This window comes from Peromyscus maniculatus, chromosome 12, assembly GCF_049852395.1.
Source record: "Peromyscus maniculatus bairdii isolate BWxNUB_F1_BW_parent chromosome 12, HU_Pman_BW_mat_3.1, whole genome shotgun sequence".
NCBI lineage: Eukaryota > Metazoa > Chordata > Mammalia > Rodentia > Cricetidae > Peromyscus > Peromyscus maniculatus.
Genome location: NC_134863.1, coordinates 21,515,590 through 21,540,662, shown reverse-complemented (window position 1 = coordinate 21,540,662; position 25,073 = coordinate 21,515,590). Strand labels below are relative to the sequence as shown.

The following is a 25,073-nucleotide window of genomic DNA, read 5'->3' as shown; positions in this document are numbered from 1 at the left end:
GTCTCCCAGCCCGCAGGAGCTCTTTATCTCCAGGCTAGTGGAGGTTAGCGTTTTTCCTCTCCTGGAAATCTGGGGCAGATTTTTAAAAGTCAGACCTGGTTATATTTACCAAAACATGTTTTTCAAACATGTTGGGGCAGGGGAATCACTTGATCAGGGTTTCACTACATTTCTGGTGGCTGGGAACTCAGATCTGTCTGTGTCTGCAATGCTGAGATTAAAGCATGTGCTACCATTATCTGACATACATTTAAGGTTGACACCAATAGACTTTAGATGTCTCTAATGAATCTTTTGTGGGGTTACAGAATGTCTTACACTGTAGGAAATAACAACATACGCTTTTTCTATTTCATCAACACGTAGAAGTATTTCAACCAAATCTTGACGTAATTAGATGCTTCTTGATGTTTGGCACTTTTTCATTTAAAGAAAATGCCTAATTTAATTGTTTACTTTCTTTTCCAGATTTTTTTGTTATATCTGTGATTATTTTGTATGTTTTCATATTATTCATCATGTTGCATCCAGTTGCCTCTGTTGACCAGGTTCTTGAGGTAAGGCTTAGCATTTCATTTATTACTTGTGTCGTGGTTGATAGGAACCGGGGTAACAGTAAAAAGACATTAGTGGAAAGTAGCATTGTAGTATTATGTGGAATGTAAACAGCTAAAGAATACTTCTGATGTTTGATACTGAAGATTAAACTTCCTCCATTTATCTTTCCCAGTATTGCTTCTTTCCCTTTGTCTAAGATATATAGTTACTAAAAGATGCTCTAAAAGAAATAACATAATTAAAATAGATTTTATTGATTATATCTGATTAGTTCATTGGTACATCTTTTCCCATGTGTCTTCAGTGGTACTTCTGTCATCTCTCAGTTCCCAACGCATAAAGTTTGTGAGTTTCATCCTGTTAGGAGCTTTGTTTGTTTGGTTGTTTGGTTGTTTGATTATTCAAGACAAAGTTTCTCTGTAGCTTTGGAGCCTGCCCTGGAACTCACTCTTAGTGTTTTATAAAAAAATACTTATTTTGTATGTGTGAGTGGCTTGCCTGCATGTATGTGTACATGTATGCACATGTATGTGTATATGTATGCACATGTAGGTGCACTACATGTATGCAGTGCCCACAGAGACCAGAAGAGGGAGCCAGATCAGCCAGAACTGGAGTTAGACAGTTTTGGGCTGTTGTATGGGTGCTGGAACTGAAGCTGGTCCTCTGCAAGAGCAGCAAATGCCCTTAACCGTTGAGCCCTCTCTCCAGCCCCTGTGTACATATTTTAAACTAGCTTACAAAGAGGGTTCCCTAAGTTTTTCCTGAGCTCACCCCTACTCCCTCTTAAACCCTGCTTAACTACTAATGTTCTTTCCCTCTACTTTTTTTTTACCCCCCACAGCTGAGGACCGAACCCAGGGTCTTGCGCTTGCTAAATCCCCAACCCCTCCCTCTACTTTTATATAACGTGTGTGCCACTGTTGTCGTCAACCCCCCACCCCACCCCACCCCACCCCGCTTTCTTTTCTCTCCTATATGTCCTTTTTAGCTTCCTGACTCCATCTAAAAGTTTGAAGTTTCTGGGCCTAGGTTCCTGCACTTAGCCTAGTTTCTAGTTCCATCCATCTTCTGCAGACTATTTACTTTTACTTGTCTTTACAGCTGACTACATTCCATTGTTAGTGTGTGGCATTTTCTTTACCCGTTCATCACTCGATGAGCATCTAGACTGACTCCGTTCGTAGCTGTTGTAACTAGAACGGTGGTGAGTGTGGCTGTGTAAATATCCCTGGAGTAGGAGATAAAATCATTGGCGGTCTCCAGGAGTGGTATTGCTGAGATCATGGTAATTCAGTTGTTTTTGGTTTTTTTGAGACAGGGTTTCTCTGTGTAGTTTTGGTGCCTGTCCTAAATCTCGCCCTATAGACCAGGCTGGCCTCCAACTCACAGAGATCCACCTGGCTCTGCCTCCCGAGTGCTGGGATTAAAGGCGTGCGACACCACCACCCGGTGGTAATTCAGTTTTTTAAGCTTCTTAGAAACCCCTGGTTTCCATGGTGGCTGTGCCAATTCACACTCCCACCAACAGTGGATTAAGGTTCTTTCTCATATTTTCACCAGCATTTGGTAACATTTGTTTTCTTGATGCTAGCCACCCTGGCTAGGTAAAATGGAATCTCAAAGCAGTTTGGGTTGGTTTTCGCAGTGGCTACTGGTGTTGAATACTTTTAAATGTTTATTTGCCTTTTTGTCTTTTTTTTTTTTTTGAGAACTCACTGCTCAGTATCCCCCCCCCCTTATTTTTGTTTGGGGTGGTACTGTTTTCTTACTGTTTAGTTTCTTGAATTCTTTGTATATTCTATATACTAATCTTCTTTTGGCTGTATACCTGGCAAAGGGTTTTATTTATTTATTTTTTTACCCATTCTATAGGAGGCTTCTTCAGTGGGTTGACAGGGTTTTGGTTGGTGGTGGTTTTACTGTACAGAAGCTTTTTAATTTCATGCATCCTATTTGCTATTGATCTTACTTCCTGCCTGAGCAGTCAGAGTCCAATTCACAAATTCCTTCCCTGTGCCAATATCTTAATGTGTACTCTAGCTTTTTCTTGAAGCAGTTTCAGAGTTTCAGCTCTTGTGCTGAGTGAGGTTCTTTATCCGTTTGGAGTTGAGATAAGGAACTAGTTTCAGTCTGCGTTTCGGTCTTCAGTTTTCCCGTCACATTTTTTGAAAATGCTCTCTTTTCTCCACTGTGTGCTTCTGGCATCCTTGTTGAAAATGGAGTTGCTGTAGTTGTGTGGACTCTGACCAGATCCTCTCTTCTAGCCTATTGATCTCCTGTCTGAGGTGGTGGTAGGGTTTGCCAGTACCATGCTGCTCTTGTTACTGTGGCTCTTCACCATAACCTGACATCAGTTGTGGTTACACCTCCAGCAGTGTTATTTTTGCTCGAGATTACTTTGATCACGTAGAGTCTTGTTCTTCCTTGGGGGGGGGGGGGGGGGGTCTGCCAACACCAGAGCCAGCAGAGTGCCAATCGGTGTTAGGCAAGAAGGAATTCTGGTTCGGTACTGCTCAGTAGACAGCGTTGCTTCAAACCTTGAGAGTCTGACACCAGGCAGTTGGTTCGGGCATGTTTAAGCACAGCATAATTTGGGGAAAGTTCCCTTGCAGTAATGAACTCAATCCCATGTGTACAATAAAACTTAAGACATGATTACATCAAAACTCTTGATAAAGTACGAGTGGCATTTTCCGTAAAGCTAGGTTCTGTAGATTAACTGGGAAAAGCTGGCTCCAGGTAAACAGCTCACGATAAGGGTTTGGGAGAGGAAGCACTATGTAGCACTATAGAGATAGATGTAGGAGTCCTGGAGGTCTGAGGGTTTGGGAGAGGAAGCACTATGTAGCACTATAGAGATAGATGTAGGAGTCCTGGAGGTCTGAGAGCACTGCGCCAGCATCATCAGTTCAGCCTTTGTGAGGACTTCCATCTCCTTTCAGGCCGAAAGGTGGAAATCAAATTGGCACGTGTAGAGGAGGTCACAGAGTGAGAAGTGTAGTAGTTTAGAGCCATGGGGCCCAACTCGCTTTCGAACACCCCGCTCTTGGTGCAACTAAACTACCCTAGCAGAAAGAACATTCATCCTTCCTTGGCAATGGAATTCCTGTAAAGTCATTGCTCATAAAGGCCCCCTTACCCTAACGCTGATATTGGGAACCACACTGCCCCAGGAGTATGGAAGAGTGACAGACCTTACCCAAACCACAGAATGGAATTTTGAAGAGCAGTGTCTGGGTGTGTTCATGTGTTTCATTGAGAGATTTAGTTCAGCGTTTTAAACACATATTCTGCTCACCTCCATACACTCTGTTACCTAGCATAGCCGATGTACTGAAACTGCCCTGACCAAGGTCATTACCACCTTAGTAGTTCCATCCAGGGGGTGTGTCTGAAGTTTCTTCCTGAGCCTTTCTTTAGTTCTTGAAGTATTGACCCTCATAACCAGGCCAGTGTTTTCAAACACCTTCCACTTAGATTGCAGTGCTTTCTTCCCTCTGGCTTTTCCTGCCTGCCCTGGTCCTCACTCTGGGTCCCCGGTGTGGGTCTCTTCTCTGGTCGGGTCTCTCTTCACTAGTACTCAAATGATCTTGTAGTCAGGGTTTGCTTATAGTTGACATCAGTAAGTTCAAGTCTGTACCCCAGGTGATCTGTGGACCTGAATTCGAAGTGACAGCAGTTCTCCAAATGGAGCATTTAAAAAGGCTAACGTTGAGGTTGAACTAGCTCAGGGTGATAAGAGTGTTTGCTGGACCCAAGTTCAAACCCCAGAACCCACATAAAACACTGGATCACAGGAAACAACTGACATCCTCCTCTGGCCTCCTGTGTGCACCTAAGTGTGTGCACACATCACACATACAGCATCTAGATGCTAAGGCTTTAAGCTAAATGTATTGGCTGGGTCCCAGCACTCGGGAGGCTGAGGCAGGCGGATCTCTGAGTTCGAGGCCAGCCTGGTCTACAGAGCAACATCCAGGACAGGCACCAAAATTACACAGAGAAACCCTGTCTCGAAAAATTAAAAAAAAAAAAAAAAAAAGCTAAATGTTCTCTTTCCATTTTGTTGGTTCTCTTGATCCTACCTTTTTCTAAAGTGTTTTTGTCTTGTGGCTTCTTTGTTTTATTTTTGCCATTGTTCAAGTTTCCTTCCCTATTCTGGAGAATATTTAATCCTTACTTCAGGTTCATTGGCCCTGGTCTGGTTTGGCCTTCTGGCATCTCTTGCAGTCTCCTCATCTCAAACTTGCTGGACCAATAGTGTGTTGTTGATGTGAAATTCATTAGGTCATCTCACGCCTGGGCCTCCTAGCATCTTGCTAACTGAAAGGATCTTTTAGGTCGTAGAGAGCAATCGGATTTTAGTTGGATATGATGGCATGTGCTTGGCTAGCTGCTTGGAGGCTTAATTAAGTAGGTAGAAGTCAACTTGAGGTTTGACCAGCATTAAATGAGTGTCGTCTCAAGGTGTATTTTTAACTGTGTGTGTGTGTGTTTAGAAGAACGTGCACAGTTAAAAATACACCTTGAGGCCAGACGAGGACATTGAATCCCTTGGAGCTGGAGTTAACAGGTGGTTGTTAGCTAGCAGATCTGGATGCTAGGAACCGGAGTTAGAGCCTTTGGAAGCACAAGCTCCTAACCACTGAGCCATTGATCTAACCTCTGCCTCATTTTTAAAAGACAGATTTTTATTTTAAAAATACAGACTTGTTAGACATGTATAATACTGTAGATTAGAGCATGGACTTTTGAGTCTCTTTAAGATTTAATGCTGAGTTCAGTCACTTTTTAAATTATGAGATAGACTTTTATTGTGTGAAAAGATACATGCTTTGTGGTATTATTGAAAATTAAATGGATAAAGTGTATGAATATAAGTACGTAATAGGATTTCAGTAAACTCAGATTTTTTGTTTGTTTGTTTGTTTATTTATTTATTTATTTATTTATTTATTTATTTATTTATTTATTTATTTATTTATTTATTAGAAAAGTCTCTAGTATCCCATTCTGGTTGAACCCACTAAGTACCCGAGGGTGCCTGAACTCATGATCTTCTTTTATCTACCTCCCAAGTACTGGGATTACAGGCATGTGCTACCTACCATGCCTAACTTCATAAAACCATGATGTAATGCTGTAATATCAATTAAGAGTAACTAAAATTTTTTTGTCTTCTAGATTGTGTGTGTACCCTACCAGTGGCGTATACATATGCTTATCATTGTTCTTATCAATGCCTTCGTGTCTATCATGGTCGAGGTAAGCAAGCACTCAGCTTTGGGATTCTTGGGTGATTTAAAGGTGCTGGTGATGATAGTGATGGGGAGAACAGGTAATATTATTTATTATACAGAAACCCACTCTCTCATTACATTTTAGGCAAATTCTTTTAGCTTCCCGATCAGACTACTTTCTGTAGTTCTGTCAAGAGATTTGATGGAGTTGTATTCATGAACATAGGCGGCATAGGTAGTGAGGTAGCAAAAATGAGTGGTGAATAGAAAGAGAAGTAGGTATCCAGCAGCTCCCCGAACCGCCTGTGTTCCCTAATGGAAAGCAGCAGCAGAGTGTACCGCTTAAGAAGAAAATAGCCTTCGGGGCAGTGTCTCTAAAAGGAACTCGTAAGTTCTCAAGCTTCTCTTTATACCAGTGTAAGAAACAGACAAGACAGCGGTAAAGTTGTGATGTGTAAGGACTTGAGTAGTGGAGGCTTTTGAAAGTATGTGTTTATTTTAGTGATCATTCTAGATTGAGAAATGATGCTGAAATTCAGCTATCCCAAAAAGATAGCTTGGATTTAAATTGAGATGTGAGCATGAATATTTGTAGCCGATCATTTTAAGTTGTTCATAGAATGTGTATTTTCTATTCAAGAGTCCTAGAAAGCACAGTAAGACTGTATCGTAAGCACTCTCTTTCCTACTGTGTAGGTTCGTCTTTTTTTTTTTTTCAGATATTTTTTATTCCTGTTATCTAGAGAACTATTTGTATTGGATGCTGATGAAACGTTTGTAGAGTGATGTAGACAGACTATTAGCTATTAAGTGAAAATAACTCTTTAAGAAAAAGGCTATGAATCACCAGCATTGTTAATTTGAGGAAGCACTGGGGATCAGAACCTGATTTGTAGAAAACTTAGTTTTGTTTTATCAAGAATTTTATGACTTGTATTTGATATTAGAGTTGTTATTTATCCCTTTGTAGTATTGACTGAGGTTTGCCATATGAAAAGCATTTCACATTGTTTATATTAATGATGCAGCATTGTGTGAATGTTATGAAATGTGCATGTTGGAAGGAATGACCTGGCGTTTTTAATTCTTACCTCACTGGACTGTCTCTCAGAGCTTCTTCCTTGACACGGTCCTTTGGAAAGTTGTGTTCAGTCGAGACAGACAAGGAGAGTGTCGTGTCACCACCACACAGCCGCCACAGGTTGGGATCGAGCAGTTACTCTTGATTCTTCACGTCCCTATTGGCTTTCCTCTGTGTACTTTGTTCTGTTATCTGTGTGTGCAGCTTCAGCCGCCTCTCTGTGCCTGGCATTTCTTTTTGTTTTTTGGTAAGGAGTCCGAGAAAACTCATGGCAAGCACTTAATACAGGCTTTTTAGGACTTCGGGAATTTCATAAGTCTTTTCCATTCCAATCCTCAGTATGTGTCTATGTGCATGAGCAAATGTCTGTCTGTCTTAGCCTCAAAGATGAGAGTTAATTCTTTCTCCCTCCACCTCTCTGAAGGGTTTTTCTGGGTAGCCCTGGCTGTCCTGGAATCACTTTGTAGACCAAGCTGGCTGGCTTTGAACTCACAGAGATTTGCCTGCCTTTGCCTCATGAGTGTTGGGATTAAAGGCGTGCACCACCGCCACCACCTGGCTGAGAGTTAATTCTTTAATTTCTGCCTACTTTATAGTTTATGTGTTTGATTTTCACATGTAAATACCAGTCATGTAAAGAAATTTTTTTCTTTTATTGGATCAGAACCAAGAGACACTTTCTACATGCGGAATTTATTTCTGTGTTTCTGTTTTGACAGCTGCAATGCATTAATTTAATGTGGCCTTGGGCTTTACCCGACCAATACTTCTCATTCAGAAAAGTATTTGCTCATTTCTGTGTAAGCAGTGGTGAGGGCTTTGAAAGACAGTGAAATAGCCTGTGATTTATCAAGGAGCACAAAGCTCTGGCAAAAGGAAAGAGAAACAGATGAGTAGATCTGTTAGTTAGTGTGAGGATGTTCCAGGAGAGCTCTTGACAGAATGTCCAGGTTAGACTTAGTCTGTAGACGGCTGCCATCCAGTCAGCCCCACGAGAACTGGAGCATTCAACAGCTCACCTTGCCAGGGGTTGCAACACACAGTCCCAGCCCATGAGAGGCTGCAGTAGAAGATCAGAGAGTCAGAGATCGATTGTAATACATTGGAACCCGTGACCCATTGCTCTTTGTAGTGTGGTGATGGGCCTTGCTAATACATGTTCAAGGATCGGCTGACATTCCTGACTTAGACCATTAACTCACTGTCATCCCCTTTCACCTAAATGGTGACCTCCCGAGTTTTGTGTTGGTGATTAAGCAGGCCTGAGATCCAGGTTTGATGCTGGGCTTGCTGAATGAGATGGAGAGGGCCACTCTGTGCTCTGTGCTTATGGTGACTAACAGTGGCTGCAGTGACAGCACGGGTCTGAGGTCAACTCCAGTTCTTCTTCCTCAAAGCAGTGTCATGCTGTCTGTCACTAGTAGTGGGCAAGACCAGAAAGAACCGTGGGGCTCAGGTCCTTCAGCTGAGTCTTCTTGGTGATAATGACATAGCTATCAGTACATTATTTCAGAAGGTCAGACTATCTCAGGTCGCCCTTCTCCTGTGAAATAGTAGTATGGGAAAGGCATGGGCCTAGGGAAACATGCAGATTTTGACCTTCTCCAAAGAGATCGCTAACCTTGTCTAAATAGGAAGTGCAGGCATGTTCTAAAGAGGAGCTTATTTGCTTATTTAGTCAAATGAGTCTTATAAGTCCCCTATAAAATGCTTTTTGGTTTTGGTTTTTGGAGACAGGGTTTCTCTTTGTAGCCCTGGTTGTCCTGGAACTCAGTCTGTAGACCAGATCTCAAACAGATCTCAAACTCAGAGATCTGTTTACCTCTGCCTCCTGAGTGCTGGGATTCATTGCCACCCTGTCCAGTTCAAAGAATGGCACAATAAAATGGCTATATATTTGTTCTTTACTACTTACTGTCTTTTTTCTTTAAAATTTCTAAATATTGATTCTTAATTTTTAAAAGTTTTTATTTCATGTGAAGTTCCACCTCAGCAACAAAGACACAGTCCATTAGCATGTGAGCTCAGCATTCTTGCGAATTGACCCATTTTGGATATCATTGGGTAGACAAGGATTTTGGCCTTAGTTCTGTGGTTTTAAGAAAGCACTTTTTGGAGTTTTACTTTTAGAAAAGGAGAGTCCTTATATTAATGCATAAAGATTAAGTTTCCTCTAGTGATGCTTCTGTGTGTAAGTAATGCGTAGTTTCTCCTCCATCAGGGGCAACTCTGTCTACCTCCCCTCCCCCACCAGGGACCACTTGGCAGTGGCTGTAGACACTTTTGGTATCAGAAATGAGGGAGAGGTTGTTGTTGACATGTAGGGTGGGTAGAGGCCATTGGGGCTGGTAAAGAAATGCCTGTGGTACATAGACAACCACCCCTGCCAGAGAGAATTGTGCGGCTCAAGGTCTCCCCTTGCTGAAGTAGAAGCCCTGCTGAGGGAGAAGGAAGCAGAGACGGCTGGCGGCACCAGGCTCCTCCAGCCGCGTGCTGTGTGGTGCAGTGGTTCCCCCACAGTCCCTGCCCTGCACTGCCTGACTGACAGAGAAGCCCGTGGAAGCCCAGACTGCAGCCCCCCAGTTTTGTGTTGGTGTCAGAGAAAGAACAGCCCTTTCTTTCCTTGCCGTGTTCAGGGGCATGCTGAGTTAGTTCCGAGCTGTAGGCTCCACACTAAGCTGAGGTGGTTGCATTTGAAAGTCACGCGAGAACTAGAATCGTGCTGTTGTGCACTGTGACCCTGTTGAGGTTATGTACCTGATACGTTTTATCTTTAGTGAAGAAAATCTGTGAACTGTAGCCATTATGCAACTTAAAAAAAACTTTGAAAATACCATTTGAACTTACTTAAATTGCTAGTTTGGATTGTATTTGTTTTATATTGAGGATTGATGTGGAAGAAGATTTATGAATACCACAATACATGCCGTGCATGAAGAATGCTTCCTGAATGACTGCTAGCCATAAAGAGCCGGGCATTAGAATGAGCAACTTGGAATGTCTCAGAAGCAAGAGTGTGACTGCAGATCTTTATAAACGTTCTGTGTGGCTTCCCTGTTGACCTTGGTACTCTTGCTCTTGTTGTCTTGGAGATTCTATTTTTGGCCACATTAACCATCCCAAATTAACTAAATACAAGGATCCAGTGTTCTGCTGCAGGGACTGAACCTCTGTGTTGGGGAGATCCAAATGCTCACTCTAAGCCCCGTGGCTAGATACCCTCTGTGTTCCCCATTGACTGGCTGTCCCCTTGCTGTCGTCCTCCCTCTCCTGATTTCTCACTCTGTCGTGACTGTAGCCGTCAGTTTTCTCTTCCAGTCGGTTGTGTTGTTTGAGGATGTGTGTGCTACATTGATGTGTTTGTTTGTTTGTGACATTTGGGGGAGATAAGGGTACAGGGGCAAACATGTTTCTGATTATGGTGGAATAGGGGAAATCTCAGGTCTTCCTTGTGACTTGATGCACAATGAATATACATTGTTTTAAACGTGAATATCTATGTATATATAATATATCCCAAAATGTTAAAAGAAATCTGCAGTTATAATGCCATTTGTGATTTGCTTTAATTATATTGCTTGCCTTTGTTTCCACGGGTGTAGAACAGTGAATTTAGAGGGGAATGTGTGTGTCTCCAATTCTGTTACTGGGGCTTTTTGCCTGTTGTGCATCCCCTTCCCAGAGGACTCATCTGCAGACAAGCACAACGTGTCCCTCTGTGATGCTCTAGCAATGCTGCAATAAATGAAAGCGACAGCGGCTTCCATATTTAGGAACAGTGGTCTCTGCCACACTTGGGTTGGGGGTCCAAGCACTGGGGAAGCAGTACAATGTCGGAGTGAGTGTCGTCTCAGTGACCGTGGTGGTCCTGTGCATGGTGACCATTGGATACTCATACACAGTGATTTGTCACGAACTCTTTAAAAAAGAGAATAATGTAATATCACACCTGTAACCCCTACCTGGGGCTTTCCTCTTTTTTTTTGTTTTTTTTTTTGTTTTTTGTTTTTTTTTTTTTTGGATGCAAGATCTCACTGTATGACACTGGTTGACCTTGAACTCACGATGTAGAACATGCCAGCCTCAAACTTCTGAAGATCCTCCTGCCTCTGCCCTGTGTACTGATATTACAGGCTAGTGCCACCATGCACAGCTCATAACTTTCATTGTGATGGTAACAGAGGTTACTGGGTGAATAATCTTCCAATCTTTTAGTTTTCCCTAGGATGTAATATAACTTATCTGTGACTACAGTTTTGCCTTTAAATCCTTAGGAGTGATGCAGCTCAATGTTATATCTACTTACTGAAGAAGAGAGGCAGTGTTACTGATGGTTGTCTCACTGTAGTGAGAGAAGCACCAGGAATTACAGCTTTTAGAGCTTTTGTGTTGAAGTACTTTTGGTCCTTCCCATTGGCTGCTACTTGCCTTAATTGATTGATGGACCAGTCTGTTGAGATAGAGGTATCACTTTGTAGCTTAAACTAGCTCCAAACCCGCTGTTTAGCTCAGCTTGGTGGTGAGCCCCCAAATCATCTCTTGCCTTACCCCCCCCCCCCCCCCAAGTGCTAGGATTGTAGGGACTACACATGCCTGGCCAGTTAAGAAGCGTGTTTCAAGTATGTATTTATAACACATTGCCTTTCTTGGCTGTGGGTACTTTGGATGTTCATATTTGTATTTCCATTTTGTAGGATGGCTTCCATTGAGGTTAGAGCCCAGTGTGGATTGGCTCATTGTTGTTTGGCAGAAGAATGATCTAGGATTTAAATTTTCCTTGGGAGAAGCAATAACCAAGTAATTTATGGTCTGTTTACAGAGGTGAAATGAGTCATTTAGATTAATTCAAACTTCACTTGAAACTGTTCTGTTTATTTTTCTTCAAGAACTTTGCCTTCCTGTTCTCCAAGGCCATATCTAAGGTCATATTCAACAGTAACATCATGATTGATCACAATGGTCTCAGCTTATTTTTATTCTGTATTGGTATTTTGCCTGCATGTATGTCTGCATCATGTATGTGCAGTGCCTGTGGAGGACAGAAGAGGGCATTAGAGCTCTTGGAACTGAAATTACAGATGGTTGTGAGCTGCTATGTGTGTGCTGGGAATTGAACTTGGGTCCTCTGAAAGAGCAGTTGCTTCTCTTAATGACTGAGCCATCTCTTGAGCCCAGCACTTGCTTGTGGAACACCAAGGGAAACTTCGGTGAAAGTAGTTTTCTGTCAGTGAGGATATGGTGGTACTTGTTTTTTAAAAAGTCTTATTGTGTAGCTGTGCGAGTTAGGCTTTTCTTGCTGTGATAAAATACCATGACTGATGGGACTTGGGGAGGAAAGGGCTTATTTGGCTTACGGGTTACATACAGTCTATTATCAGGGGAAGCCAAGGCAGGACCTGAAGCAGAGGCCATGGAGGAACATTGCTTACTGCCTTGTTCCCCAGGGCTTGCTCAACTTGCTTTCTTAGACAACACCCAGTGGTCTGGTCCCTCCCACATCAGACTTGCCTACAGGCCAGTCTGCTGGAGGCATTTTCTCAGTTGAGGTTCCCTCTTCCCGTATGACTCTGGCCTGTGTCAGCTTGACAACAAACCGCTGCAGCGCCCACCCTGGGATTGCAGGTATATGCTACCATGCCTGGCCAGAGATGCAGTGTGTGTGTGTTTGTTTGTCTTAAAGATTGGTTTATTTATCACGGATCTATGCCTGTACACCAGAAGAGGCTCCAGATCTCATTACAGATGGTTGTGAAACATCATGTGGGTGCTAGGAATTGAACTCAGGACCTCTGGAAGAGCAGCCAGTGCTCTTAACCCCTAACCCACTCCTCCAGCCCCCAGAGATGCAGTTTTAAATGTGACAGTGAGATTCTGGTTTTCACTCCATGGTGTTTACTTCATGCTTTGTGTTTTGAAAGCGATATTATCGATAACAGTGTTAGCTTTCAGTGATTCCTTTCTTTTAAAAGTGATTGGTGGGTATCAATAATATATTAAAAAATAAATTTGAGATAGGATATGAGGATTTCCAAATTAGATAATGAAACTATCTTCTGAGTACTTATGAGTTACTCATCCCGGGTGTTTTCTGCTAGAGAAAGCTACTTAAATGAGATAGTAAGTACACAAGAGGGTATGTGCACAAGACTGTTCCTAAATTGAAAGCTGACCTTTTTTGCATGAATTTTTTCCTAGTTATTTGTTGCATTCAGAAGTTATTTCTTCTTGTTCTATGCTCAGGGCATGCTGTAACAATTGAGCCCTTACTCGGGATGTTTTTCCTTTCCTAGGAGTCAGTGGATCGATGGGGGAAATGCTGCTTGTCCTGGGCCCTAAGCTGTAGAAAGAAGACACCAAAGGCAAAATACATGTACCTGGCGCAGGAGCTCTCAGTTGATCCTGAATGGCCGCCTAAGCCTCAGACAACGACGGAAGCCAAAACTGTAGTAAAGGAGAACGGATCATGTCAGATCAGCACCATCACCTAGCAGAGGCCGTCTCTGCTGTGCTAGTGACAGTCAGTATTCAGGGGTGTGCCCGGCTCTTCTGACGCTGGGTGTCAGAACGGCACTGTTCCAGTGGATAGCCCTCATAATACAGTAGTTGATTAAAAACAAAAGCAGTAAAATGGCATTTGCCTCACAGTTATTAACTATCAGTCTGCCTAGATCTTCATGCAGTAACGTAATGTGATAGACACTTTAGATTGGGTGTGAGAGAACTGTGTTGGGTTTTTAGATTTCAGCTTTTGACACTAGTTTGCCTCTTTAAATTTAATTTTCACAAACCCCCTTATTAGCAAGTTTCTTTTTTATGTAGGCCCTAATATTGGAATTGGTAAAAATAATATTATTAATTGTGATTAGCCTTTGGTGAAAATAGGTTGAAAATCTATTTTGATTCCAATGTTTCTCCCAGAGTTCTGTGTTACACATACACCAGTTCCCTTTGACCTGGGGGTAGGAGTGTTTGTTTGTGTTACTCTTGGTAGAGCAGCTCAGGTCATTTCCACCTCTGGTTTATAGTCTCTGTGTAGACTGCCTGGGTGTCGTCACTTTCTAGCCAGCAAGGTGCTTCACCGCCAACTCTGTCCTTCCTAACCTTTGGGGTCTCTCTCACGCTGTGTCTGACATCAGCAGTCCAGTTTGCCTCCTCATTCAACGAAGAACTTTTTTACTAGAAAAGTTTATTTCTGAGCCAGGCATGGTGGTACAGGCCTGTACTCCTCCTACACAGGAGGCTGAGGCAGGAGGACTGTTCTTAGTCCAAGGATAGCCTAGAGTAGATAGTAAAGTCCTGTCTCAGAATCCATGAATGCAGAGAGCAACCGTCATTTCCTTGGTGGTGACCTTGTAGCTCTTCATACCTGTTGTTTGTTTTTCTTTCAGGATTTTTACCATTCTACATGCTTTTTCATTATCTGTTTTTTTTTTTTTTTTTAACTTAAAGGAATTGGATAATACTGTTTTGTTAGTTAGAGCTTAGCCTTGGTATATGTCTCTCCTTTGGATAATGAGGATTAAAAGAATAATGAATATTGAGTTTGACTTTTACAAAGCAGTGTGAACTTGAGTAGAGCTTGTTTTATGCCATTAGGTGGCACCAGAGGTCAGCACATACCTGTTTTGTTACAAGTGAGCTTGAGAAAATAAAGTATACACATCTATTGAGCCAAAAGAAATGTAGGAAGCATTTTTCACACTTGTGTTTTGTCTGATTAATGTTCATTTCTCAAGGAATATCCACAATGCCTTCCTAGGTAGGACCTGGCAGTTTGGCAGTGCCCACAGCTATGATAAGCATGGGAAGCTGGCATTGCTATAAAGATGGACTCTAAATTAGTGAGACAGTGTGATGTTATTCTATGTTCGTTCTTAACCACGTGTGTATGCTTTCCATTCCCAGTTGATGATTACTGTCCCAGTATGTACTTACCAGTTTACCACATTACCCAGATTTGTGGAACCATTTTTTTTTCTTATTGTGTTGCAGAGACCTGAATGATGTTTGATAATTGTAGAAAAAAAATGTAAATTATTCTCTCAGGATCACTGTTACTGCTATTGCCACTGGTGATTCTTGCAAAATACATAATCAAATTTTTCCAACAAAATGTATGATATTATTATATGTTACATGATAAGAACAATTGTCCCATGAATGATTCTATGAAGCTATGCATCTTAGACCTCTTGAGCTGTGAATTAGCACTATTTTCTATAGTTACTTATCCTCTATTGTTTTATACTGTCCGTGTTCATTTCAAATAATGCTCATGTTATTCTTTAGTGATTTTTCTGGATCGTTAAGTCTTACTCTTTGGTTTAAATGCTGAAGCATATAATTAATTGCTAACTGCAGCTTAGAAACCCAATATTAATTGTATTTAACATCCTCAAGAGAATGATCATAAAAGGCTATTTTTGACACATATCCCTTTTAATATTTAGAGTTGATAAGGGTTTATATCTCATCTGTCCATATTGTTTGCAAAGGAACAAGGTTTTATGTAGGTGAGAGAAAGCATTTGTAGGAAGTTAGATTTGAACATAGACAGGGTAGGTTATTCCAGTGAGGATGTTGTGTGAGGAATGTCTGTGAGTCCAGACATGGGTCCTGCTTAGTGCCGTAGGTAGACAGAGTCTTCTGTAGGTCACTGTTATATAGAGATTTGGGTTCTGAATTTTACATTAAATTATTTGAGTATATACAGACCTAGATTTTAAAATCTGTACATATATTATTTTGATGTATTAAGATTGATAATATTGCTGATTTAAATTTTATTTATGCACATACTTAAAGGACAGAAATGTCCGGGAAAGTAATTGTTAAATAATGATATGTAACTTTTTAACTTTTTAAATAAATAAGATTTTTTAATGTGGGTCTCCCTCAGGGTTGTTTCAAGTCATTTTCCTCCTCAGATACAAACAAATGGTGGTAACTGTTTTCTGTCTTGTAGCACTACCTGCTGTAGAGCAGGGCTGCAGATAGATAGTGCTGGGGTGAGAGCGGTGTTGGTGAGACCAGGCACAGACCGATGACACTTAGCCGTTTCAGAGCCTGACGCTCGAGAGCCTGCCAGGTTGCACCGTTTCTACACCCTGTATTTATTTCCCATGCTGATGAAAGTGCTGCACAGTTTCAAGGGCATGGTGAATGATCTGTCATGTCTCTGTGTGTGCGCACACACACCCACATACACACATACATACATAATACATACATTTAAAACCTGCTCCAGAAGCAGCAGCAGCTCATATGCAGTGAGGGCAACTTCAGGCTTTAGAGAACATCTAATTTCATGCATGCAGTTTTGGTGTGTCGAAGAAAAGGGTTTTGTATATTTATGGTGGGAGGTTACTGGGAACTTTTAACAAGATAGGGATTAACTTTTGTACAGTCTGGGCATTTACACGTATTTTTAATGTATTACAATTTGGTAATTATGTGCACATGAAATTAATAAAAGTTACTTCCTGTTATGATTTGTGAATTCCCTAAGACCGTGGATTTTTTTAAGTAACTTTATATATCAGAAATGATACCACATCTTTATATTTTTAAAATTGTATTGCTGCTCAAGAATGGTACCCTGTTGTCAAAAAGGTAGATATTCATAATTGTACATTCAGCATTGTAAATAGCCTTATGAAATCTTTTTGATTGAAGCTATTCAAAATAAAAATTTTAATGAATCAAATTTTTCCTGGGTCTTTACACACTTGTTTGATTTTTAGTTATGTGAATGCAGCTCTCGGGATCTACTACTTATTTTCTTTTCCTTTTTTGGTCTCCCTAACTTGGAATAACTACAGTGTTTCCAAATGACCCTTGGGCCTGTAACTGCCTTAGGGAAGGAAGTCCCGGCAGTTACACACAACAGACACGTGGTAAATGTGGGGGGTGGGAGCAGTGGAGGAAATGCTGAAATAACGCTTGAGACCTAATCTATCCGTTGGGATCAGTCAACAGCCAGTATCAGTGTAGTGTGCCTTGGGCACCCAAAGGAGCCCTTGAGGAACAAGGATGGGAGAACTAGATAGAGGGTCCCGAGAAGCAGCTCTGCTGGCCTTTATTGCCCGAGTGGGTGGAGAAGGTGGCAGCTTGGCTGTTGAGTGTGGTGGGCTGGTTGGGGGAAGGGCTGAATGCAGACTGAGTAGGTTGGTAGTTTGGGGCTCTAGAATTGCTTCTCGGGGAGAACTAGAGGAACTCGTCCGACCTTAGGCATTGCCTTGGCCCTGTGCTTCAGAGCTGACTAGATGGTTCCAGTTGAGAAGGCCCTTGCTGGGCTTGATTACACTTGGCTCAGTCAGTGGTAGAGGGCTTGGCCCAGTGTGGACAAAGCCCTGGGCTCAATCTCCAGCACAGGAGAAAATGAAACGGGGGGGAACAGTCTGTGTCCTTGCATACACTGAGGGGGGGCTCTTTCCCAACTTGTTAAAGTACTGTAAGAAGTGCTTCTCCAAACTGCTCCCTTCTGTAATCTCGAGTAAACGTTGTGTGTGTGGTGGGTGTCTTGAGGTAAGGTCTGTTAGCTGCCTGAAGCTTATCGATGTGCGGCTACCCAGCATGCTCCACGGATCTGTCTACCATGCCTGGCTTCTCTCGTGAGTTCTCGGGATTAAATGAGTCTTCATGCTTGCAAGCAAGCATTTCACTGGCTGAGCTGTCTCCCTAAACCCTGGATCTTTGTTCTTAAAGCAGTTGAAGGATCATCTTGAGTTGTGATAAAAATGGAAATTAGTGATTTAAGAACATTTAAACTAATTCCACCTCTTAGGTACATGCCAAGGAACCTGTTTATCCCCAGAGATCTGAGTGCTAAGGAAAAGAGCCTTAGAGCATGTCAAGGAATTGGTTGGGGTCTCCTGCCTTGGAAGGATTTACTTAACACCTATGACTTGACAGTAGGTTAATAGACCATACAGAGAATGTCTACATAAAGGTTGCATATACAAAAGTGAACACAGCTGGGCATTGTGGCACATTCTCTGATCCCAAAATTTAGGACACTACGTCCAGAAGATCATAAATTTGAAGCTAGCCTGGGCTACATAGCAAGACTGTCTAAAGGAGGAAAAAAATAGACACTTACGTGAAAAGGGAAACCCAAGTTTCTCCAAGGCCGAAGCACAGGTGGCCCTTCATGCTAAGATAAGTTCATCGTTAAACAGAAATGCAGAATTCAACACCATTGGAGACCGTAGGTCGGTGGCTTGATGTGCTGTTTGGCTCTCCTGGGGCGTGCCAAGCCGTGCCAGGTGAGGGATGGGCATTCATGGCAAGATGGAGAGAGTGGCAAGCACAAGCGAGAGCTGTGACGCACAGGGGTTTTCACCCGGTGTGTGGTACACCCACATATGTCTGTAGACCCACGGTGGCGGGCAGTCCGACATGACACTGATCATGCGCTCTTGAACAGCGCCAGTAATGAACAAGATTGACAGTGGCTAGAGCCCTTAAAGGAGGGGGCATTTGAGAAGTTTTTAGCCTTATTTAAGAAATAAAATGTCAGGCACAGGACATGGCTCGTCAGGCAAAGGTACCTCCAAGCCTGATGGCATGTCGAGTTCAGTCCTTGGCACCCCCCGTGGTGGAAGTCCAGAACTGACTGCCTGAGATGTCTGGCGCCCACAAGTGAGGTGGTGGCACATGGGCACCCAAATACTCATACACCAAGTAAATGATTTTTTCTTTAAAAGGGGGTGAGAATCGGTGCAATGTGACATGCATTATATATATGTGTGTGTGTGTGTGTGTGTGTGTGTGTGTGTGTGTGTGTGTGTGTATGTATGTCTAATGACCCATTTATTGGTGTGACTGCCGCAGTGATCCATACATCCCTAAACTTCGTTATTAGTTTTAGCTTGCCATTTATGGAAAAACTTGGGCCTCCTACCATTTAGCTTCGACACCAGGACTCTTTACCACGGCCTCTCACAGTCTGAAAGCTCTTGTCATGAACGCCCAGAATATGCCCTCTTGAGATAGTCTTTGCCTTGCCTTTTTTTCTGGTAAGGTCTTTATCCTCAGGATGCAAGGATACTCCCTCTTCCTCTGTGAAGTGCCGAGTCACCAGCACAGCTGTAAGCATTTCAGTCAGTCCAGGGTGCAGAACCGCTTCAGGTAAGGCCAAATGTTCTTAAATTAGTGTCTGTAATTAGAGGGTCCGTGGGGGGGGGGGGCGCAAAAGGAGATAAGGTACGAGGAACTACAAATTTTTACTTGGGAGACTGAGTAAACTAGTGTTCTCTAATTCAATGTCCAGAGTAGTTTTTTATTAAGCAGCTTGGCTTAGAAGCAGACAGATTATTTAAACGTGAGTCAGAAAGACTACCTTCCAATTCTATGTGGCCCTTAGATTACTTCCTTAACTTCCGTGGGTCGGAGGACTCGGCCTGCTGCCCTCCTCATGCCTACGGTTAACAGTACAAAGTGCCCGCCGGCCTCACCGAGCTTGGCAGTCCAAGGAGGGTGTATTGTGTTGTTGGGTGTTGGTACTTTAACAATATGATTCTAAGAAAATGGATCATGTGGGCCTTGCTGCTGTTCCCTTCCTGGCTGTTGGGCAGAGCCAGCCCTGAAGTCAGCAGCACAGCCAATTTCCCCCGTGGACACTACTTGTGATGACTGAACATGACTGAGAATTTTAATTCATTCTCTATAAAGATTCTTTTTTTTTTCTTTCTCGAGACATGGTTTCTCTGTAGCTTTGCGCCTTTCCTGGAACTCACTTGGTAGTCCAGGCTGGCCTCGAACTCACAGAGATCCGCCTGGCTCTGCCTCCCAAGTTCTGGGATTAAAGGCGTGCGCCACCACCGCCCGCTCTATAAAGATTCTAAGGTATTCTTTCTGTAGCTTGGAGGTGCCCAGATTTCAGTGCTCTTAACAGAACTGGGGAGATGGCTCAGTAGATTAAGAATGCGTACTCAGCAAGCCTAAGCTAGAATCTCCAGCACCCACACACCCTGACTAGAAAAGTAAATTTATGTTTTAATCGGCCCTAGTAGGAATGGAGGGGGACTTGGTTGTATCTGGGCAACATTCCAAGGCAGTGGAAATGCTGGCCGAAGAGCTGTGTTTGCAGCCGCTGCTGGACTCCAAGGCCTGCTCTGAGCCTTGTGTCATTTGCCTTCCTTTCAGACATGCTGAGGAGCGCCCTGATGTGCGCCGTGCTCGCACTGGTGCTCGCCCAGCCCTTCCCCTGCCCTAACACCTGCAAGTGTGTGGTCCGCGATGCGGCGCAGTGCTCGGGCGGCAGCGTGGCTCGCATCGCCGAGCTGGGTCTGCCCACGAACCTCACGCACATCCTGCTCTTCCGAATGGACCAGGGCGTGTTGGGGAACCACAGCTTCAGTGGCATGACAGTCCTGCAGCGCCTGATGCTCTCAGATAGCCACATTTCCGCCATCGACCCCGGCACCTTCAATGACCTCATAAACCTAAAAACCCTCAGGTTGACGCGCAACAAAATCGCTCATCTTCCAAGCCCGCTCCTGGATAAGATGGTGCTCTTGGAACAATTGTTCTTGAACCACAATGCACTAAGGGACCTGGACCAAAACCTGTTTCAGAAACTGCTTAACCTGCAGGAGCTCTGTTTGAACCAAAATCAGCTCGCTTCCCTTCCTGCCAACCTTTTCACCAGCCTGGGGAAGCTGAAGGTGTTGGATTTATCGGGAAACAACCTGACCCACCTGCCCATGGGATTGCTTGCGGCGCAGGTTAAGCTTGAGCAACTGCTGCTCTATTCAAACCAGCTCGCATCTGTGGATTCGGGGCTTCTGGGCAACCTCGGCGCCCTGACGGAGCTGCGGCTGGACCGGAATCACCTCCGCTCCGTCGCACCCGGTGCCTTCGACAGCCTCGGCAACCTGAGCTCCTTGACTCTGTCCAGAAACCGCCTGGCGTCTCTGCCGCCCGCGCTCTTCCTTCGCGCGAGCAGCGTGACTCGGCTGACCCTGTTCGAGAACCCTCTGGAGGAGCTCCCGGAGGTGCTGTTCGGGGAGATGGCCGGCCTGCGGGAGCTGTGGCTGAACGGCACCCGGCTGCGCACGCTGCCCGCCGCCTGCTTCCGCAACCTGAGCGGCCTGCAGACGCTGGGCGTGACCGGGAACCCGCGCCTGAGCGCGCTCCCGCGCGGCGCGTTCCAGGGCCTGCGGGAGCTGCGCGTGCTCGCGCTGCACGCCAACGCCCTGGCCGAGCTCCCGGAGGAGGCGCTGCGCGGCCTCGGCCGCCTGCGCCAGGTGTCGCTGCGCCACAACCGGCTGCGGGCCCTGCCCCGCGCGCTCTTCCTCAACCTCAGCAGCCTCGAGACCGTGCAGCTGGAGCACAACCAGCTGGAGACGCTCCCCGGAGACGTGTTCGCGACCCTGCCCCAGCTGACTCACGTCCTGCTGGGCCACAACCCCTGGCTCTGCGACTGTGGCCTGTGGCCCTTCCTCGAGTGGCTGCGCCATCATCAGGACCTCCTGAGCCACGGCGAGCCCCCGCTGTGCCGTGGCCCGGAGCCACGCGCGGGCCTGTCGTTCCGGGACCTGCTGCAGGGTGACCCGTGGTGCCCGCACCCTCGAGGCCTGCCTCTCAACCCTCCAGCCGAGAGCGCTCTGCAAGTCCCGGTCCCATCCCAGCTGCCTAACAGCTCGCAGTCCCGCGCGTGGGTCCAGCTGGTGGCCAGGGCTGAGGGTCCCGATCATCGCCTCTACTGGGGTCTTTATATTCTGCTTTTAGTAGCTCAGGCCATCATAGCCGGGATCATCGTGTTTGCCATGATTAAAATCGGCCGGCTGTTTCGAACACTAATCAGAGAGAAGCTCTTGTTGAGGGCGATGGAAAAATCGTGTGACTAATTAAAAACGTGACTAGAGCGTTGTGGACGGGGCCCCAAGGAGAATCCAGCCTGGATGCTGCTCCCTTCCTCCTTTTCCCACGCCGTCTCGCATCTCCCCTGCTCTCTCTGCCTCAGTTCCTTCTCTCGGTGTTCCTTCTCCCGCTCTCCTCACAAGTACATTTTGTAAATCGCTACCTCTTGCTAGCTAGCCCGGCCTCAGTTTCCTTCTCTGGTCTTAGCTTCGGGGAGAAGGAGGAGGAAACTTGGCTTGTATTTGGCTCCTCCGGTCCCACCGTGCAGCGCTGGGGACCCAGTGGAGAGAGGAGCTCGTTCTTAGTTTCTCAGTTTCTGAGTTTGAGGACACTCCTCCCGGGTGGGCAAGACCTCTCCTGCACCCAGCAAGGGTTGGGTGACATTTGCTGAAGGAATACATGCATAAAACGAACCCTGGGCCCCAGAGATGACGACGGCTTCTCCCAGGAGAAAGCCGAGGTCTTCTTGTTCCTTTCTACTTGAAAGGAGATTCTTTTTGGTTCTCATTTTGAGTCCGTGCTGAGGACTGTTTGAGGGGGCGCTGGACTCTGATCCAGAGATGAATTTCAGGGCAAGCCTCCTCTGTGAAAACCCCACCCCCAGCGACGACGGTCACTTCCTGGTACCCACTCCTGACCTGACTGGAATGGATTTTGTCACTGGTATGGGCATGGGAACTCCCGTGTGTCCTGCCTGGCCCAGCTCATCACAGAGGAGGCTTGCTCTGAAATGGAGGCTCCACGGGAACCCGAGCCCGGCTGAGGGATTCTGAACTCATCTGGAGAAGCCGTGTGCGGGGAAGCTTGGGGACCTGCTCGGCTTGGGGACCTCCCATTAGCCTCCTGGGAGTTTCCATTGCTTTGCACCAGGGCAATGTGTCATTGGTTCCCATTTCCTAGAGGTAAATGCCATCTCATTTCACAAGCATTTATGGAGCGGTGACCATGTGATAGGTGTTCATGGACGTAATGATAGCTTGGTTTCCATGGACTGCGCTTGTATCACATTCTCATTTATCCTTCCAATTGCAAGCAATTAAACCCTTGTTGCCTTAATTGGCTGTCTGTGCTTGTGAGAGGCAGTGGTTAAACACATGCACTGGGAGCTGACAACTTGGGTCTCATGTCCCCACGTACTAACCCTTGGGGACTTTGTACACACATTCTGTAAGCCTGGGTTTCCTCGTCCCTGAAAGGGGACAAAACAGTACCTGCCTCAGAGGGGTCACTGTGAGAATTAAAGGTAATAAAACAAAGACTTTACCCAGTGCCCTGCATACAAAAACCGCCCAGGGGATGATAGCTACCATTAAAGAGTATGCGGTTACATTCTCATCCCCCCACCCACCCACACCCTCATATTTTTGAGACACTGTCTCACTATGCTGCCCAGGCTGCTTTTGAACCCGACTCTGGGATTAGAGGCTTGGGCCGTCACACTCAGCGGGTACCATGATTTCTAAAGAAGATATTCTCACCCTCTGTATAGACAAGAGAAAACTTTCTCAGACTGGAGGTTATAGCCAAACCAGCTGTATCTGTCTCCCGGTGGCCTCAGTCCCGTGTGCTCGGGTTCTGTGCTTACAGGCCACAGCCACGGATCTTCCCAACACCATCAGGGGTATGTGGAGGAGAAAGAGCTGGATCCTGACGTCTCTCTGCATTTACTTCACCAATATCGCCTCCTTGGTGATGCCCTCCCTATTCCTGGCTATGTGCCTTCTGTATGCTATGTGCTGGTCCTGGGTGCGATTTTAGGGTATCTGTTTAATTGGCCTCTTGTGCTATGAACTCCTTGGGCAATTTTTGTCTTGTTTATTTCAAAAAATTTGGAGCCGCTTATAGCTTAAAATCCAGATTTTTTTTTTTTTTGACATGCAGACTCAATTCTAAGCACTATTCTCCCAGGCATGATTTCTAGCATGGAGCCTGTTTTGTTCACCTGTAGGATGAGGGTAACAATTGCCCCCTTCCTCCCAGTGTTGCAAGGGCCACACGAGGTAATCCCTGCCAGTTAATGACAATGGGCTGGTCCCTGGGGGCCAGCGGCAGCTGTGTGGATCAGCGATTCCAGAATCCACTGTGTTCTAACGTCTCTCATTGCCTCTTCATGTGTTGCTTCATTTGGCAAATTGATTTACTCTTCTATCCCAAGCTCTCTGGTAAGTAGAGAGTCGGAGCCATGAGTGAAACAAAATGCTCACTTCCGGGGGGTTGTGCCCTGGGGTCCCACCAGCCGTGATGTTGTCCCAAATGCCAAGACATTCAGAACCAAGGTGTGGAGGACAGCTCCGAACACTTCAGCCAGCTTCATGAAATAGTCAGACTTTGTTCTATTTGATTCAGTCTTTAAACAGATAATATTGAAAATCCCTCTTCTTGACTTTATCCCTTTTTCTCTTTATCAAACAATAAAGCTACTCAATAAATGTGTTTTACATCCTTATATTTTATACATTCTTATGCCTGAATTTTGAAGTTTCCTTAGGCTCTGAAAGCTTATTGAGTTTGAGGTTTTTTTTTTTTTTTTTTTTTTTTTTTTTGGTTTTTCGAGACAGGGTTTCTCTGTGTAGCTTTGCGCCTTTCCTGGAACGTGCTTTGGAGACCAGGCTGGCCTCGAACTCACAGAGTTGTTGTTGTTTTTTTTTTTTTTAAAGATCCTTTTAATTTATATAAGGTCTTGGTGTACAAATATGTTCCCTCTGAGATGCCTTTATTGTTTCTTATTCCTCTTGAATCCTTGGTTATTACTTCATATTTTAAAACTGAAGCAAGGAAAATAACCAACTTTGGGAGCTCTGTGCACACATGAAAGAGTTATTGAGGGCAAGATTTATTTTAGACCACAGGGATAGCAAGCTGTCTGTCTGTCTGTCTATCTACCTATCTATCTGTCTGTCTATCTATTGAGAACTTCATCCACATCACTCCTCCCTACTCCAACTCCTCTTGTGCCTCCCTGGGTTCCTACCAAATTTATGACATCTTTAAATGTGTGTGTGTCCCCGTCCGTCCAACCTACTGAGTCCATTTAGTGTTACCTGTACGGACATGTCCAGATCTGACCACTTGGAATTGGACAGCCTATGTGGGAGGTGGTTCCTGAAGGAAACGGACACCCCGACCCACCAATCTCTCACCAGGCATTGCCCACCCGCAGCTTTTCATCTAGGGGCAGGACCTTGTGGAATTTCCCCTGTCCCTGTCCCCGTTGGCATGTCAACAGGTGCTGCCATTCTGCTGCCCTGTTCAGGTGACCATAGAGAGTTCATGGATGCAGTTTCCCTGTCCTGCATGGAGCATTTTGTCTGTCCGAGACTTGG

At 44.8% G+C, this 25,073-nt stretch overlaps 2 protein-coding genes across 8 annotated transcripts in view; both read left to right on the top strand.

The window, feature by feature from the left end:
* Atp13a3 (ATPase 13A3) overlaps nucleotides 1-16,588 on the top strand; it is a 90,070-nt gene extending 73,482 nt beyond the window's left edge. For 5 of the 7 annotated variants that reach the window (XM_076548673.1, XM_076548672.1, XM_076548675.1 and 2 more), the window contains 4 exons: nucleotides 469-557; nucleotides 5,746-5,826; nucleotides 6,913-7,002; nucleotides 13,173-16,588. In XM_076548673.1, the coding sequence (XP_076404788.1) occupies nucleotides 469-557; nucleotides 5,746-5,826; nucleotides 6,913-7,002; nucleotides 13,173-13,370 (458 nt within the window). In that variant the 3' untranslated portion in view covers nucleotides 13,371-16,588. Of the gene's footprint in view, nucleotides 1-468; nucleotides 558-5,745; nucleotides 5,827-6,912; nucleotides 7,003-11,576; nucleotides 11,690-13,172 lie in introns of all 7 variants that reach the window. The other 2 variants (XR_013043707.1, XM_076548674.1) reach the window with 2 other exon arrangements.
* Nucleotides 16,583-21,866, top strand: Gp5 (glycoprotein V platelet). Its single transcript, XM_076548678.1, has one exon. It carries the CDS (start codon nucleotides 20,034-20,036, stop codon nucleotides 21,735-21,737), a length of 1,704 nt encoding a protein of 567 aa, XP_076404793.1. The 5' UTR covers nucleotides 16,583-20,033; the 3' UTR covers nucleotides 21,738-21,866.
* The last annotated feature ends 3,207 nt before the right edge of the window (nucleotides 21,867-25,073 follow it).